The 18,526-nt window shown below is 36.2% G+C and overlaps 1 protein-coding gene across 6 annotated transcripts in view; it reads right to left on the bottom strand.

Annotated features, from left to right (window-relative positions):
• Positions 1–18,526, bottom strand: part of TOGARAM1 (TOG array regulator of axonemal microtubules 1) — an 80,689-nt gene that overhangs the window by 37,347 nt on the left and 24,816 nt on the right. For 5 of the 6 annotated variants that reach the window (XM_070358789.1, XM_070358792.1, XM_070358790.1 and 2 more), the window contains 5 exons: positions 17,457–17,747; positions 15,706–15,968; positions 11,904–12,136; positions 7,537–7,637; positions 1,059–1,211 (listed from right to left, as the gene is read on the bottom strand). In XM_070358789.1, the coding sequence (XP_070214890.1) occupies positions 1,059–1,211; positions 7,537–7,637; positions 11,904–12,136; positions 15,706–15,968; positions 17,457–17,747 (1,041 nt within the window). The remainder of the gene's footprint in view (positions 1–1,058; positions 1,212–7,536; positions 7,638–11,903; positions 12,137–15,705; positions 15,969–17,456; positions 17,748–18,526) is intronic. The other variant, XM_070358791.1, reaches the window with a different exon arrangement.

The following is an 18,526-nucleotide window of genomic DNA, read 5'->3' as shown; positions in this document are numbered from 1 at the left end:
TATATAAAAAATAAAAAATATAAATAAATACTGAAAAAACCCTGTCATCCTCTTTTGTATTAATAAAAACAATGGGCAAATGATCTTTCTCACAAAGAACAGATACTATGGATTATCTTACAGATTAAATTTTTAGAAATTTACCAAAACAAAAACAACAAAAAAACAAGAAAAAGTGTCTAAAATCAAGTTCACTCTTACTCAATTTGCATTAGTTCCACAAAAAGTATACATAAACTAAAATGCCTGACTACCTGGACATTTATGACTTAAGAGGACCAGAGACAACAAAAGTTGACCTTATTATAAAAGCTGCTACACACAAAAAAACGACAGTTCCTTACATTTACTGGTGGGCGGCAATGCTGAAATACAGGTGACTTCTATTCACTCTATTTACATATTTATGCCCTTCAAAATTGGGCTTCCCTGAGGGCTCAAAATTATTGCCTCTTACTCTGAGGAAAAAATGGTAAAAGCAGCTGTAACAGGTTCTCTGGGGGGTGGGGGCGGGGGGGGGGGGCGGAAAAAAGAGCAGTCATAGAAGTGCTGCTTGCTATTAAGTTTAAAAAAAAAAGAAAGAAAGAAAAAAAGGGTACATTGTTAACAATGGTTTGTGATAACAAAAAAACTTTCCAGGTTCTACCACAGGAAAATTATAATCCTGTTTCCACAGTTTTACGCCACTGTTACAACATAAGTAGGCATCTGGGAATCATTTGTTTATGTGACTTCTCCACCCCATTTTAAAGCGGCACACGTACAGAGAGTGTGTCTGTATGTGTATGTGGGTAAAGGTCAGCAAGGACTCCCTAGATTTAACCTCTCGGGTAACAGGTTCCCTGGATTAACTCCTGGGACATAAGCATATATTAACATGTAAACTATGTATTCTATTTGGCAGAATTATTTTGACAACCACACATCAGAAGGGTAAGAAGAAAAGTCTCAAAACTGAGAAATATCAGTTAGTTTTTCTTTATTGGCATGTTAATGGAAGATATGAAATTCAAAGACACTCAGTCCTAAAAATGAACTTGTGATTGAAATGTACTAACCTTTCGTATGCTTATAATGTCTTGGTTGTTCCTTATTTTGTATTTTTAAAGCACTAGGTGAAATGTCATGTGACCTATCCTCTTCAAAGTCACCACATCCAAACCCATAGTTCATACGATGACCAATTATGCTTACACTGGATGTTGTAGTCCCTATAAAATAAAATACATAATACAACTTATCTGAATGATGTAGGTAACACCATAGGGAAATATGGATCTCTTCTCTATCTTGGCTCCTAACGTTTTAGAAAGGTTTCAATAATACTAGAAATTGTAACATTATACTATTTTTTTAAGTTTTACTTTCTTTTAAATATTGTAACATTTTTTACTTTACTAGCAGATCAGAACATGTATATGCTATACTATCTTATTTTATAAAACAGGCTTTAGAATGACAATGAACCTGGACTGGTGACTCGTTTCATATATGATATCATACATGTTTCAATGCCATTCTCCCAAATCTCCCCACCCTCTCCCTCTCCCACAGAGTCCGTAAGACTGATCTATACATCAGTGTCTCTTTTGGAGGGTTCAGGATGGGGAACACAGGTATACCTGTGGCAGATTCATTTCGATATTTGGCAAAACTAATACAATATTGTAAAGTTTAAAAATAAAATAAAATTAATTAAAAAAATAAATTAAAAAAATAAAAAATAAAATGACAATGAAATAAAAAATTCAATGAATGAAAGAGGTAAACAATCATGTTTTAAAAATATGATAGCCATTTAATGCTTAAATGAAATTTTACACTTTGCAGCACAACAAAATTGTTTAAAATCTAGAATGTTTAACCTATGTCCTGAGAAAGGGCTCCATTTCTATTTTCCATTTCTCTCTTTTCTCGCACTCTCATGATCTAGCTTGTGGGGCAGTAAACTATGTCGTAAACGAGCTCAGAATCTGGACTCATGCTTCACGGCTTTAAATCATAGTACTGCCACTTCAACTATACAGAAAACGGGCAAGACACTTAACTGTATTTGTACAATGGGGATAAAAGTATTAAAGTAGCTCTTTCAGAACCTTTCTGAGGATTTTATGAAGAAAATGTAAAGGGCTTATCACAGAGACTAGCGTATGGTAAATATCCAAATGTTACATTCCCATTTAAAAATAAAGCAAATCAAACCCTTAATGTAGGCCTCCTTTTAATAAATACTTAAAATTTTAATCTACAAGTAAATGTTTAAACTGAACATTCTATACTAATACTTCGCAGTTGGTAAGACCACAAAACTATAAAGTGGAAAATCCAAGGCAATATATATTTGAGTCACCATCCATTTTTTTTTTTCTTTTTTTTCTATTTTTTTTTCTTTTTTTTTTTTTTTTTTTTTTTTTTTCACCATCCATTTTTATGTATATCTACTATGTAAACCATTAAGTAATAATAATAAAATATAATTTAATACCATTGATGGTATTTTAATAAAAACAGAACAGTGGGGAGAGGACACAGCTGGTGGCAGTTAGGCTAAAGAGTATTGCAGAGTAAAGGGCACTAGTCAGATTCACTGATGAAGATTTTTAAAATATCTGATATTAAATGATACAGATCTTCTGGAAGCAACATGGATAGTCTTCTAAATTCTTCTTGGTTTTGATAGTTAACTCATAAAGTAAGCCTCATAAAGATACTGGCTTTGGATGGGAATGCTTTCTACTACTAGTTGATAACAAAAGCTACAGGAAAATAAGTTTACTGTAACATTCATTAGGAACTTTAGCACAATGTGCTACAATAGGGCAGTGGTGTAATCAATGTGAAAATCTTTATTGGAGATGCTGTAGTATAGACAGATTAGATTTACAATTCTGACATGATTATTTTTATCTTCAGGTAGCTCTTATTCTAAGCATTATCATTTTTATGTCTCACCAATTAAGCAATAAATTGTACAAATGACTTGCTTACTAAAACCAACACAAAACCTATCCTAAAAAAAAATGTAAATCCAAATTAATAAAATCCTAAACCACCAAAACTTAACACTTTGGAAGCATATTAAATTTAACCAAGAATTTCTCATAATAAATTTAATAACAGTATTTTCAAAATTTGATCTGAGAAATACCTAACAAATAAGTTAAAAATATGTATTTCCAACCCCAAAGATTGATTCAGTATGTATAAGGTGAGGCCCCAGAATCTATATGTTATATGCATTCCTCATGATTCCTAGTAGTAGGCAAGCTTGAAAAACACTATTAGACAAGTTTGGGAAACACTGAACATTGCATACAGAAGCGTACATTATTATAAGACCTATCACTCCACTAAAATTTAAATGACTCACAAGCTGATACAACTAGGGTTAGTTGCTGTTCAGTCACTCAGTCCTGTCTGATTCTTTGCAACTCCATGGACGGTAGCACTCCAGGCTTCCCTGTCCTTCCCTATCTCCCAGAGTTTGCTCAAACTCATGTCCATTGCTTCAATGATGCCATCCAACTATCTCATCCTCTGTCACCCACTTCTCCTCTCACACTCAATCTTTCCCACCATCAGGGTCTTTTATAATGAGTCAGCTCTTCATATCAGATGGCCAAAGTACTAGAGTTTCAGCTTGAGCATCTGTCCTTCTAAGGAATATTCAGGGTTGATGATTGACTGGTTTGATCTCCTTGCTATCCAAGGGGCTCTCAAGAGTCTTCTCCAGCACCATAGTTCAAAAGCATCAATTCTTAGCATTTAGCCTTCTCTATGGCCCAACTCTCACATTAATTCCAAGGATATTCTTCCAAAGTAGGTTCCATTTTATAAACTGGATACAACCTAGCAAAAAATATGTCTTCAAACTAATAAATAATTTCTTAGGATGATCAGCCTTAAAAAAGAACTAAAGACTAAGTTTATGTATTATATTAATATTTCTTTGGGTCTTTTCCTTTAGGAGAACAAATACTTACCAAGTGCCCACTATGTAGTAGGTGCCTTTTGTATGTTACACACTTAGACCTTCACTACCCTTCTCAAGGTTTGCATCACCAAATGAGGAAATTGAGTTTCTAAGCAATTAAGTAACTTCCACAGAACATGCATATGATTATTAAATATCAAACTGAGATTCCAGTTGGGTTCTCTCAGACTCCAAAGTACATAGGCATTGTCTTCCTGTCCTTAGTAGAATAACTATCTCTTCGTCTAACACATAAGGTTTGTGGAAGACAGTTTACCAGGTATATGTGGTTGAGCTCAGCATTTATAATTTATGACAGGTCCTTGGAGATAATCAGGCGTAAATAATTTCTGAGAATCAAGAATCTGAGAGTCCAAAAAAGTAAAATAATTGTAATACCACTATAAAAATGTCAGTGTAAGTGTAATGACATTGCAAAAGAGGTAATATGAATTTTATCTGTGAATTGGGAAGGCATCCCAGAGAAAGCAACTTGAGTTGTTTTCAAAGTAGCCTGGTGTATGGTATGGATTTCAGATTTCATCCAGAAGAATCAGCATGTACAACTAAGAGATAGGAAATGGTACTGAATGTGGTCTGAGTTAAATGGATCACAAGATACAAAGCAAAAAGGAAAATGAGGCTAGAGAGGTTTGCATGGACCAGATTACAGAAGAATCCTCTGAATAAATTTACATTGGGCAATATAGTCAATTTTGCATTATGGGGAATGGACTGTAAGTGAACGAAACCAAAGCTGGAGAGAAATGTTAGGTGGCTAAGTAAAAAATGTTTAAGAGTGATAGTGGGAATTAAAAAGAGATGAAGCTAAGACACAATTAGGAGGAAGAAATTTAAAATCGTAGCAAACAATTAGATACACACACAACTTTTAAAGAAAGTACTTATAAGTTAAAGTAGCCTTAAGGTTATAGGACTTTTACACTGAGATCATGTGAAAATAAACAGCATATCCTAAACCTGTTGTTGTTGTTCAGTCCCTAAGTTGTATCCAGCTCTTTGTGACCCCATGGGCTGCAGCATGCCAGGCTTCCCTGTCCTTCACTGTCTCCCTGAATTTGCTCAAACTCATGTCCAGTGGTGCCATCCCACCATCTTATCCTATGTTGTCCCCTTCTCCTCCTGCTCTCAATCTTTCCCAACAACGGGGTTTTCCCAATAAGTCAGTTCTTCACATCAGGTGACGTACTGGAGTTTCAGCTTCAGCATCAGTCCTTCCAATGAATATTCAGGACTGATTTCCTTTAGGATTGACTGGTTGGATCTCCTTGCAGTCCAAGGGACTGTCAAGAGTATTCTCCAGCACCACAGTTTGAAAGCATGAATTCTTTGGCATTCACCTTTCTTTATAGTCCAACTCTTAACATCTGTACACGACTACTGGAAAAACCACAGCTTTAACTATATGGACCATTGTCGGCAAAGTGATGTCTTTCCTTTTTCATACACTATCTAGGTTTGTTATAGCTTTCTTTCCAAGGAGCAAGTGTCTTTTAATTTCATGGCTGCAGTTTCCACCTGCAGTGATTTTGGAGCCCAAGAAAATAAAATCTGTTTCTACTTTTTTCCCATCTATTTGCTATGAAGTGATGGGACCAGATGCCATGATCTTATTTTTTTAAATGTTGAGTTTTAAGCCAGCTATCTCACTCTCCTCTTTCACTTTCATCAAGAGACTCTTTAGTTCCTCTTCACTTTCTGCCATTAGAGGTGTATCATCTGCATATCTGAGGTTGTTGATATTTCTCCTGGCAATCTTGATTCCAGCTTGAAATTCATTCAGCTTGGCATTTTGCACGATTTACTCTGCATATAATTTAAACAAGCAGAGTGACAATATTCAGCTTTGGCATACTCCTTTCCAAATTTCAAACCAGTCTGCTGTCCCATGTCCAGTTCTAACTGTTGCTTCTTGACCTGCATAAAGGTTTCTCAGAAGACAGGTCAGGTGGTCTGGTATTTCCATCTCTTTTAAGAATTTTCCACAGTTTGTTGTGATTCACAAGGTCAAAGCTTTAGCATAGTCAATGAAACAGAAGTAGATACTTCTCTGGAATTCCCTTGCTTTTTCTATGATCCAATGGATATTAGCAATTTGATCTCTGGTTCCTCTGCCTTTTCTAAATCCAGCTTGTACATCTGGAAGTTCACAGTTTATATACTGCTGAAGCTTAGCTTGAAGGATTTTGAGCATTACCTTGCTAGTATGTTAAATAAGCACAATTGTACAGTAGTTTGAGCATTCTTTGGCATTGGCTTTCTTTGAGATTGGAAAGAAAACTGACCTCTTCCAGCCTTGTGGCCACTGCTGAATTTTCCAAATTTGCTGGCATATTGAGTACAGCACTTTAGCAGCAGCATCTTTTAGGATTTGAAACAGCTCAGCTAGAATTCCATCACCTCTACTAGCTTTGTGCATAGTGATGCTTCCTAAGGCCCAGGTGACTTCACACTCCAAGATGTCTGGCTCTAGGTGAGTGAACACACCATTGTCGTTATCCAGGTCACTAAGAGTTTTTTTGTATGGTTCTCCTGTGTATTTTTGCCACCTTTTCTTAATAGTTTCTGTCTCTGTTTGGTCCTTGCCATTTCTGTCCTTTATCAGGCCCATCTTTGTATGAAATGTTCCCCTGGTATCTCCAATTTTACTGAAGAGATCTCTAGTCTTTCCTTTCCTCTAGTCTTTCCTATTGATTTCCTCTATTTCTATGCATTGTTCACTTAAGAAAGCTTTGTTCTCTCTCCTTGCTACCCTCTAGAACTTTGCATTCAGGTGGGTCTATCTTTCCCTTTCTCCTTTGCCTTTTGCTTCTCTTCTTTTCTCAGCTATGTGTAAGGCCTCCTCAGACAACCGCTTTGCCTTCTTGCACTTCTTTCTCTTTGGGATGGTATTGGTCACTGCCTCCTGTACAATGTTACAAACTTCTGACCGTAGTTCTTCAGGAACTCTGTCTACCAGATCTAATCCTTGTCACAATTAATTCATAATTCAATAGTTTTACAAATCATAAAGAAGACCACATATAGATTCCATCCTAAAGGGATGAGAATCCAAATACTTTTCTAATTTGTTACCAATAACAGAATCTATTTTCTAGGAACTGATGTTATAAATTAGTGACTCCCAGGTTGGTCTGTAAAATGTTTACACAAGATACACTAGTTAAATACTATTTTTAAAAGAAACTGTGTTGTTTGGTTCCCTGGTGGTTTCTAAACTATGCTGCACATTAGAATCACCTAGAGAGTTTTCAAAAACTTTGATGTCCAGGTCGCATTCTGTATCAATTAAATCAAAATGTCCTGGCATAGGAGCCAGCATGGGTAACTTATAGACTTAAAGGAGGGATCAATTACACAGGTATTCCAGAAAGAATACAGTATTTATTCTTGCCACAATGACCTTTTAAGGAGTTAAAAGATGATTAGTCTTAATTGGTAATTGTAAAACTTCTAAATCTAAAATGCATTTGCCATCAGTCCATCACTTTTTTATCATCTAAAAATCTGTAAATCGTATTTATGACAGAGTCATAGAATACCTGTACTGGGGCTGTGTTCAGCTACCTGAGAGTTCTTATTCTTCGCTGAAGAAAGTCTTGTTGGACAAGGTTTTGATCCAAAAGTTGGAAATATGTCTGACCTACAATGAAACAAGATAATTTCAATAAATATTGAAGATCCAAAACTATTAACATTCTTATATAAAATATTCTCTATACTTTAATTAACTTACTAGACTTAGATAATAAGGCAGCAAAAAGTATGAAAAAATAAGGCTAAGGATATTTCTTATTGGTATTCCTAGTTCACCTTTTGAACTTCCAACCTTTTCAACATATCAGTTCAGTTCAGTTCATTCAGTTCAGATGAGTTGCATCTGACTCTTTGCAATCCCATGGGCTGCAGCACACCAGGCTTCCCTGTCCATCACCACTCCCAGAGCTTGCTCAAACTCATGTCCATAGAGTTGGTGATGCCATCCAACCATCTCATCCTCTGTCATCCCCTTCTCCTCCTGCCTTCAATTTTTCCCAGCATCAAAGTCTTTTCCAAGGAGTCAGCTCTTCACATCAGGTGGCCAGAGTATTAGAGTTTCAGCTTCAGCATCAGTCCTTCCAATGAATATTCACGATTGATTTCCTTTAGGATTGACTGGTTAGATCTCCCTGCAGTCCAAGGGACTCTCAACAGTCTTCTCCAACATCACAGTTCAAAAACATCAATTCTTTGGCATTCAGCTTTATTTATTGTCCAACTCTCACATCCATACATGACTACTGGAAAAATCATAGCTTTGACTATATGGACCTTTGTTGGCAAAGTAATGTCTCTGCTTTTTAATATGCTGTTTAGGTTTGTCATAGCTTTTCTTCCAAGGAGCAAGCATATTTTCAACATATGGTCAATCTTTAATTATTCATGAGAGGATTACCAAAGGAAATTAAGACTGCAATTTGTGCTGTATAATCTTTCTTTTCATTGAGTTATGCAAGCCCCTTCGCCACAACAAGGCTGTGATCCATGAAGGGGATATGCAGAATACATCATTCAAAATGCTGGGCTGGATGAATCACAATCTGGAATCAACACTGCAGGAAGAAATATCAACAACCTCAGATATGCTGTAGACAATATCATTCTAACGGCAGAAAGTGAAAAGGAATTAGAGAGCCTCTTGAGGAGAGTGTAAAAGCTGCCCTGAAACTCAACATTACAAAAACTAAGATGGCATCTAGTCCCATCACTTTAAGGCAAATAGAAGGGCAAAAAGTAGAAATAGTTGACAATTTTTATTTTGTTGGGCTCCAAATTCACTGTGGAAGGTGACTGCAGCCATAAAATTAAAAGACACTTGCTCCTTGGAAGGAAAGCTATGACAAGCCTAGACAGCGTATTAAAAAGCAGAGATATCACTTTGACGACAAAGATTGATGTAGTCAAACGTAGTTTTTCCAGGAATCATGTATGCATGTGAGAGCTGGACCATCAAACTTTGAATTGTGGTGCTGAAGACTGTTGAGAATACCCCTGGATTGCAAGGAGAACAAACCAGCCAATACTAAAGGAAATCAACCCTTGAATATTCACTGGAAGGCCTACTGCTGAAGCTGAAGTTCCAATACTTCGGCTACCTGACAAGACAAGCTGATTCACTGGAAAAGACCCTGATGCTGGGAAAGACTGAAGGTAAAATGAGAAGGGGGAGACAGAGAATGAGAAGGTTAGATAGCATCACCAACTCAGTGGACATGAATTTGAGCAACCTCAGAGAGACAGTGGAGGACAGAGGAGCCTGGTTTGCATGGGGTCGCAAAGAGTTGGACATGACTTGGTGACTGAACAACAACAAATCTTTGTGTGTGTGTGTTGGCGGCAGTGGGTGGGGGGGAAACCTGATCCAAACCTGATCATTCCAGAACTAAGCCAAATGATTCCAGTTATCTAATATATTATCTACCTTCATATATAATATAAAAATAGGGACTTTATAATAAATAAGAGATCAGCAACAAGTGAATTTAGCAAATGTGTGCTTTCTTCCTTGACTATTTTTTGCTATTCTTTGACTTTAAAAAGGCCTATAGGTCTTATTTCACAAAGAAATCAAACTGAAGAATATTAAGTCTGTAGATAAGGGAACTGTTTAAAATCAATAAGAGCTAGTACGCCAATAAGTTAGTAATGGATATTATAAAGAAGAGATTTTACAAAGAAGTACAATTTTTGTAGGTGGGCAGGCATATTTCTTAATTGGCCTACTGAGAAATCAATGCTAAAAATTTTAAGAATAATTACTCTAGATTAGATGACTGTCAATTTACATTGATTACACTGACTGTCAACTTACATTATACTGGGTGTATTGGACTTGGATGAAAGAAAGAATTTCATTCTGTAGAAAAGTGTTTCTCAATAATTTTTCCTTCCCAATCTACATTAAGGATGAAAGCCCTGTAGTCAGTAGTAGTGACTTTCTTTGGCAATGATTCTTAAGGCAGGATGTAAGCAGGTTGAGAATTACTGCTCTTAAACTAATAAAATTAAATGTGGAAATAGTAAATTCATTAAAGATAATTCAGTCCATAACTGAGGGTATACTGAATTCCTTTTACATAGAGTTCAATATCTGAAGAGATAACCCAATGAGACAACATCAGGAATAGTAAATTCTAAATGTTGTAATATAAAAATGAACTTTCCTTCCCAATTGTGTTCCAGATTACTTAGAGAACCTTGAAACTGTAAGAGTATGTAATATAAAATTTCACATCTTTGGAAGATAAAGGAAAAACTTTAGGTCTAAAAGATAAATGTATATATTTTAAATGTCTGGTAACTTCACCAGCCCACACAGCCATTCCAAATTCATTCTGTAAATCTATTACATTATTCTACCCAGGTAATTACAACAAAGGAATTTCCAGTAAGAAAAAATTTCCAAATACAAAATAAGCTGCTACTGAAGTTAAAAAATATGGGGAAGAAAATCTGGGATGAGACAAACCTTTCACAATGGACATAAAAATTTGGTTTAATTCTGTGTACTGCTGAAATAAAATACCCTTTCACATTTATGTTCAGAGAACACCATCTTTCCTTTAAATATGTAATCTCTACCTACATTATTAGAGGTTCTAGTTTACTTACGTGAAAATAATTTAAATTTAATTTTAAATATCTACTTCTAATGTCAATAGCTATATATAAACATGGGCTTTCCAGGTGGCAACAGTGGTAAAGAACCCGCGTGCCAATGTAGGAGATGTAATAAATGCAGGTTGGATCCCTAGGTAGGGAAGATGCCCTGGAGGAGGGCATGGCAACCCACTCCAGTATTCTTGCTTTGAGAATCCCATGGACAGAGGAGCCTGGTGGGCATAGGGTCGCAAAGAGTCGGACACAACTGAAGCAACCTAGCAAACATATATATACATGGTATAGGATAAAATCAAAGGAAAATGAAATTAAATAGACCAACAACAAATGTTAAAAAGGATGTGAAACAACTGAAACTGTCACACATTGCTGATGGGAGTGTAAAACTGCAGCAGCATCTTAGAAAACTGTTTAGCAGTTATTTGAAAAGTTAGATGTCCATGTACCCAAGACCTAACAATTTTACTCTTAGGTTATTGTCTAAAGTAAAGAGGAATACACCTGAAACTAACACAACACTGCAAATCAACTATAGTCCAATATAAAGTAAAATTAAAAAAATAAATAACTAAAATGAAATAAAGAGGGAAAGGATTCCCAAAATCCTAGAATAGGGTCACAGACATTTTCAAAAATCAAGGTAGGATCACTCTTTTAAGATTGAGAGATTATTGAGGTAATCTGGAAAAGTTTGTCAAAGTGCTAGCTGTCGGCGTAGAATGATCAGGACTCTGATTCTAGCACTACTGTAGTAAGGAAATTCCCAAGAGGGCCACAAAAGCTATGGCATGGAGTCCTAAATTCCCACAAGGTAATGGAATAACAAAATAAGAAGTATTTGGGTAATGGCTGGGTGGAGTTTATCCACATCAGAGGAAATGAGTGCTGAGTTTTAAACAAAAGCAGTAATATCAGCTATTAGTCGATTGCCAAAGAGTTAATGATACAGAAAAGAGCTAAAGGACAAACAGTATTAGGATAAATCTTAGATAGGCAGAATAACAAGTGCAACTTTGAGACTAGGCTTTATATTAATTTAGTTGGGGTTGTGTTCTCTCTCTCCTCCCACACCCCAAAACTAAGGCTAAGCAAGGTAATATCTGTAAACTTTCCTGTTGTCTTTTAATTGTACTTCAATGTTTTAAAAACTAGTAATTAAATAGTTTCAAAGTTTTAAAAAAAATATATTAGAGCTTCAGATTAAAAATTATAGATTAAAATTCATTTAACACATCAAAAAATAAAATACATTATTCTCTTCCCCTGGGGAGTTGTCGACAGAGAAGAAGTCAAGGATTCTTGGCTGTAAACTCCACTTTCACTGTAGGAACTGATATTTGGAGAGGAAGATCGAGATGGGGAATCCACAGTCAAGTCAAGCTTCATGGCGGAATCTGGGCTTTCAAGATCAGAAGTACTGCCACTCAGTTTTGCTCTTTTCTTAGCTGCGCTATTACGAAGGGACCTAAGAGAGCTCTGCATCTAAGGAAAAAGAAAAAAAACTTTACAAAATAATTATATAAATAAAAGTTATCCTTAGATTTAAAACTCTAATAACTAAACCGAGCTAGCCACTCTTCAATCTAACACTAACAAGACGGATGTTAACATATCTGTATATAGTATAAATACAGACCTTAGTACTCAGGTATTTATAAACAATCTCCTAGGCTAAAAGTTCCTTAAGAGGAAGGACCGCAAGATATTATTCATCATGTTATTTTCAGCACTGGGTATAATGACTAGTACACTGTAAAAATTCAGTTCATAAAGTGAATGATTGAATCAGATGGTAGACAGCCCAGCTGAAGTCACCTTAGAGAGTCACCTAAGTGTGCGGATGTGGGTGTAGTTCTTTAGCATTTAGGTCAACAGTGTGCTGTGTAGTTCTATTAAATAGAACTATTTAATAGTTCTATGAGAAGGTTAGCGAAAAAAGTAAGCAGCTTTCTAAATTTGAAGCTTACATCAACCTTGCCAGTGTTCCGAGAATAATAGATCAGTGTATGTAACTTCTGAAGAAAAGCATTTACAAAAATGCAGAGTAGAAACCTGCATTCAGTTCAGTTCAGTTGCTCAGTCATGCCCGACTCTTTGCGACCCCATGAATCACAGCACGCCAGATCTCCCTGTCCATCACCAACTCCCGGAGTTCACTCAAACTCTTGTCCATTGAGTCAGTGATGCCATCCAGCCATCTCATCCTCTGTCGTCCCCTTCTCCTCCTGCCCCCAATCCCTCCCAGCATCAGGGTCTTTCCCAATGAGTCAATTCTTTGCATCAGGTGGCCAAAGTATTGGAGTTTCAGCTTTAGCATCAGTCCTTCCAATGAACATCCAGGACTGATCTCCTTTAGAATGGACCGTTGGATCTCCTTGCAGTCCAAGGGACTCTCAAGAGTCTTCTCCAACACCACAGTTCAAAAGCATCAATTCTTCGGCACTCAGCTTTCTTCACAGTCCAACTCTCACATCCATACATGACCACTAGAAAAATCATAGCCTTGACTAGACAGACCTCTGTTGGCAAAGTAATGTCTCTGCTTTTTAATATGCTATCTAGGTTGGTCATAACTTTCCTTCCAAGGAGTAAGCATCTTTTAATTTCATGGCTGCAATCACCATCTGCAATGATTTTGGAGCCCCCAAAAATAAAGTCTGACACTGTTTCCACTGTTTCTCCATCTATATGCCATGAAGTGATGGGACCCGATGCCACGATCTTAGTTTTCTGAATGCTGAGCTTTAAGCCAATTTTTTCACTCTCCTCTTTCACTTTCATCAAGAGGCTTTTTAGTTCCTCTTCACTTTTTGCCGTAAGGGTGGTATCATCTACATATCTTAGGTTACTGATATTTCTCCTGGCAATCTTGATTCCAGCTTATGCTTCTTCCAGCCCATATCCAAGGTAAGAGAAATCTTCATAACATAGATATTAAATTTGGGAACAGAACCTTGAACAAATTAAGGAACTCAGAAATATACATAAAGTATATTTTGCTTACATTTTGATTAAGTATGGCCACTTCCCTAGTAAGTCCTTGGAAGGTTGAATATTTAAAAACAGTAATATCTGTTTTGGAGAAGGTGATGGCACCCCACTCCAGTACTCTTGCCTGGAAAATCCCATGGATGGAGGAGCCTGGTGGGCTGTAGTCCATGGGGTCTCGAAGAGTTGGACACGACTGAGCGACTTCACTTTCACTTTTCACTTTCATGCACTGGAGAAGGAAATGGCAACCCACTCTAGTGTTCTTGCCTGGAGAATCCCAGGGACGGGGGAGCCTAGAGGGCTGCCGTCTATGGGGTCACACAGAGTCGGATACAACTGAAGCGACTTAGCAGCAGCAGCAGCAGCAGATCTGTTTATATGTACTAATTATAAAAAAGAAATTACCTCTTCAACTACCCACTAAAAGGATTATTTTTAAGTTATCATAAAAAGTAATACAAAGATACGTAGGATCAGATGAAATTTATGAGCTAGGAAAGTGTCTTTTTAAAACCATCACAATATTGTCATTATTCTCCAGTTAAAATAAATTAATTAAAAAAAAGTACCTCTTCTATAAGGTTCTTTTCTATAAATAAATTCCATTTCTAGTACCATTGGAATATAACGGGAAAAACAAAAACAAAAAGAGAAAAACAAGGAAAAACTTAATAAGCAGTTAGAAGCTGGAATGAGCAGTTCATTAAGAACCAGTTTTGGTTCTTTAGAAGTCAGTTTTATACAGGCTTAATGTTAGCTTTTTAAATAAATATGCATTTTTTTTTTGAGTCAACTATTAGTACTGATGCCTCAGATCTTAAAGATGGGCTAAACTAAGACCATAATAAGACCATCAAATATCATCATTGGCTGTTTTAGTTTACATATTTAATGTAAAACACTTTGAAGCCTGATAACAGACAAACTGAAATGATAATAAGGAAGCATCTGTGGAAACAGTGCTCTGAATCCAAAGTAATATAGCAGCCACATTCCTTCTGTGGCATAATTAATATGCATAGTTATCATGCTGGCAATACATTTTTATAGTACAAATGGAATTATCTAGGATTCAAAGATGAATATAAAATATGATCTCAATTCCATAACCTGTATGTATGCACAAGGGATATGCTCAAGAATGTTTACTGCAGCATTGTTTACAACAGCAAAAGATGAGGAATAAGCCAAAATCAATTATATGAATGTGTGTGTGCTAAATTTCTCTATTATAGTTTCACGTGTATGCGTGCTTAAGTCACTTCAGATGTGTATGACTCTTTGTGACCCTATGGACCGTAGCCCAGCAGGCTCCTCTGTCCATGGGATTCTCCAGGCAAAAATACTGGAATGGGTTGCTGTGCCCTATTCCAGGGGATCTTTCTGACCCAGGGATCGAACCTGCGTCTCTTATGTCTCCTGCATTGACAGGTGGGTTCTTTACCACTAGTGGCACCTGGCAAGCTCATACATTATATATACTATACATTACAATATACAGAGATACTATATATTATATATATTGTAATATATATTATATACATTGTAATGTATAGGAATACACTATAAATAAATGCATCAAATATTACTATATTAACATAAAAAGTACATACATACATAAAACACTAATTAATGGTAATAGTGGTTGTCTCTGGTGAAGAGAAAAGAGAAACTGGATTGGGGAGGGAACTACGTTATGTCTCATTATTTTTCATTTAGGAAAAATATGACAAATTGTTCATTTTGGGGGGGCTTAGTGCATAGCTGTATTGCCGTATTATTTGTATTTTTTATTTTAAAAGGAATAATATATATACAGAAGAAATATTGGAAGGAAAGACATTAGTGTGTTGATAAACTATTCAGGGTAGTGTAATTTAGTGTGATAAATTTTCTTCCTAATACTTCACTATAGTTTCCATGTTTTCTACTGCAAACACATAAAATATTTTTATAAGACAAGATGTTATGGGATTCAAAGTACTTGATTTTTCCTTAAATGAAAACTATTATAAACAACTACAAGCATTTAGAAATTATTGAAAGCATTTGGTTCTCACCTCTTCTTGATCCAAATCTTTATCCCTGATATTTAATTCTGAAAGATCAACTATAAGATTATCTTTTTCACTCTTCCAAATGTCATCAGGCTCTTTCTTTTTGGGTCCCACTGTGTTTAGACCAGCTTTATCAGGCAGAAGGCTGAGTCCCCGTGGTATGGGAGGTACAGGTCTGGTCCCATTTAAGCCTCGTCGGGAAGACGGTGATCTCACCAAAGCAGGAGTAAGTTGAACTTGAGGAGGTTTCTCTTGAGAATTTTCTCCTGCATGGGAAAGACACATTACTGCTTTTCTTTTTTCAACTTCAAATTGGAAAACAAGTTAGCATTAAATCACAAGTGTTTAGGATTAGTTGCTTTTAAGTTAAAAAGCACACTATATTAGAAATACAGATTGCTACTTGAGATTAAAAAAAAAAAATTGTTCCCTAACAAATATAACAAAAATGGACCAACCAGAATCCTTTCATATGAAATACAAATATTATATACCAAGTGAATTTTTTTTTTGGCCATGCTGCTCAGCTTGTAGGATCTTAGGTCCCCAAACAGGGATTAAATACAGGCTCTCAGCAGTGAAAGCTCACAGTTCTAATCACAGGACTGCCAGGGAACTTCCTGAGATGTCTATCTTCATACGTATCACCATGATTAATATTTGTATAGTAAAGTCCACAATAACCTAGGAACGTTAATGATCTGGCTTGATTTAAGAAACACTTGATGTAAGCACACTTGAATGACTACTATGTGCAAAGCAGTAATACTGGGCACTAAGGAGAACAAGTTAAACAATATTTCAGCTTTCAATACAGTATTTGATTTTGGAGGAAAGACAAATACAGAAAAAAATTAACAGAAGAAAATGAAGGCTCAATGCTAAAAGAAAGTAATAAAATCAGCTGACTATGCAATAAACTGATGTTATGGTTATAAACTGGAAGATTCGTGCTGTGGGGTAGTTTAAAGGTGAAATATTTGACCATAGGGGCTGGGGTTAGGGAAGCATTTGGGACATGGGACTCACCTTTCACAGACTTTCTGAAACTGAATCTGTCTTGAATAAACATACATGCTAATATTATGATTTTGGCGTGGGCTATTGTTAAGGATATTTTAGTTGATAACGAACAGTAGTGTGTGTGTGCTCAGTCGCTCAGTCATGTTTGACACTTTGTAACACCATGGACTCTAGCCTGTCAGGCTCCTCTGTCCATGGAATTTTCTAGGCAAGAATACTGGAGTGGGTTGCCGTTTCCTACTCCAGGAGTAGGAACACGCAGCTCTTGTGTCTCCTGCATTGACAGGCAGTCTTTACCACCGAGCCACCTGGGAAGCCCAATAAGCAGCAGAAAACCCATCAAAATAATTTTGATGGTAACATTCAATAAATGTTGATACTAGACACTGAGGTAAAGATATGAACAATATTTTATGTTTGTAAAGCTAAAAGTTGTTAGTAGGCTCTCAGACTGTTCACATTCATGTCCATTATAAAGCACTATTATTTAGTTCTACAAAAGGATTCTGAAGTGGCAATACAAGAAAAAAAAAAAAGAAACAACAATTTAAACTGAATTTTATATTATACATTTGATCTACTGAACATTCCATTAATATTTTGCTAAATATTTACTAATTCAGAGAAATAAAATGCAATTTACTTTTAAAGATCTGACAACCCTAACTTCAAATAATTATTCAAACATACAAATATTTGAACAAAGTATTAATTTTTACCATCATATATACCTGTAGGATCAGATGATTTTTGGCTGACAAGCTTTTTCTGTGGACTTGGCTTTGGAAGCCCTTCAAAGCTTTTAAGAGGCCAGGAACTTGAGAAATTAACGGAATTATCTTGAGACTTCTTTGGAGACACAGTAAGAGACGTGTGCTTTGGACTAGTTCGAGGTGATGAGAGAGGATAGGATGGAAGAAGAACAGCTCCTGAACTTGAATTTGGACCAGAGTATGACGAACGTTCTGTTTGACTACCAAATGTCTGCTGTGTCTTACTACCGAAACATAGGCTGGCACAAACTGTAATAAGACAAAAGAGAATATTATTTATTTATACACATCTTCTAAGAGTTTTAAGTTTTTTTGCTTTTCACATTCAGGTTTTTAATCCTATCTGGCATCCATACTTTTGCAGGTAAAAACCTAATTTAACTTTCTTCTATAGAGATAGTGTAATTCTCCCAGTGCCACTTTTTGAGCCATCCACTCTTTCCCTTTCATCTATAAATCTCCCATATGTATATTTGAGTCTATTCTTAGGTGCTTCTTATGGGTTCCATTAATCTTTTTTTCTGTTTCTACAGTAGTACCACAATGCTTTATTTATCCTCACACTGATAAGTCTCCTTCTGTTTTTTTTTCCAGTTTTGTGAGATGGCTGACACACATCATACACCATGATGGTTTGATATACATATAGTAGTTGTTTAGTCTTTAAGTCATCTCCGAATCTCAACCCATGGGCTGCAGTGTGCCAGGCTTTTCTGTCCTTCACAGTCTCTTGGGAGTTTGCTCAAACTCATATCCATTGAGTCAATGATGCCAACCAACCATGTCATCCTCTGTCACTCCCTTCTCCTCCTGCCCTCAATCTTTCCCAGCATCAGGACGTTTTCCAATGAATCAGCTCTTTCCATTAAGTGGCCAAAGTATCGAAGCTTCAGCTTCAGCATATATAGAGAGTGAAATGCATATGGATAGTGAAATGATTAACAAGATAGGTTCAGCTAACATCTTCTGACATAGATAAAATAAAAAGAAAAGAAAAAAGGGAAAAGAACTTTCTCCTTGTGATGAGA

This window comes from Bos mutus, chromosome 21 (assembly GCF_027580195.1).
Source record: "Bos mutus isolate GX-2022 chromosome 21, NWIPB_WYAK_1.1, whole genome shotgun sequence".
Taxonomy (NCBI): Eukaryota; Metazoa; Chordata; class Mammalia; order Artiodactyla; family Bovidae; genus Bos; species Bos mutus.
Note: the sequence above shows the minus strand (reverse complement) of the source record. Positions and strands in the feature narration are given on the sequence as shown.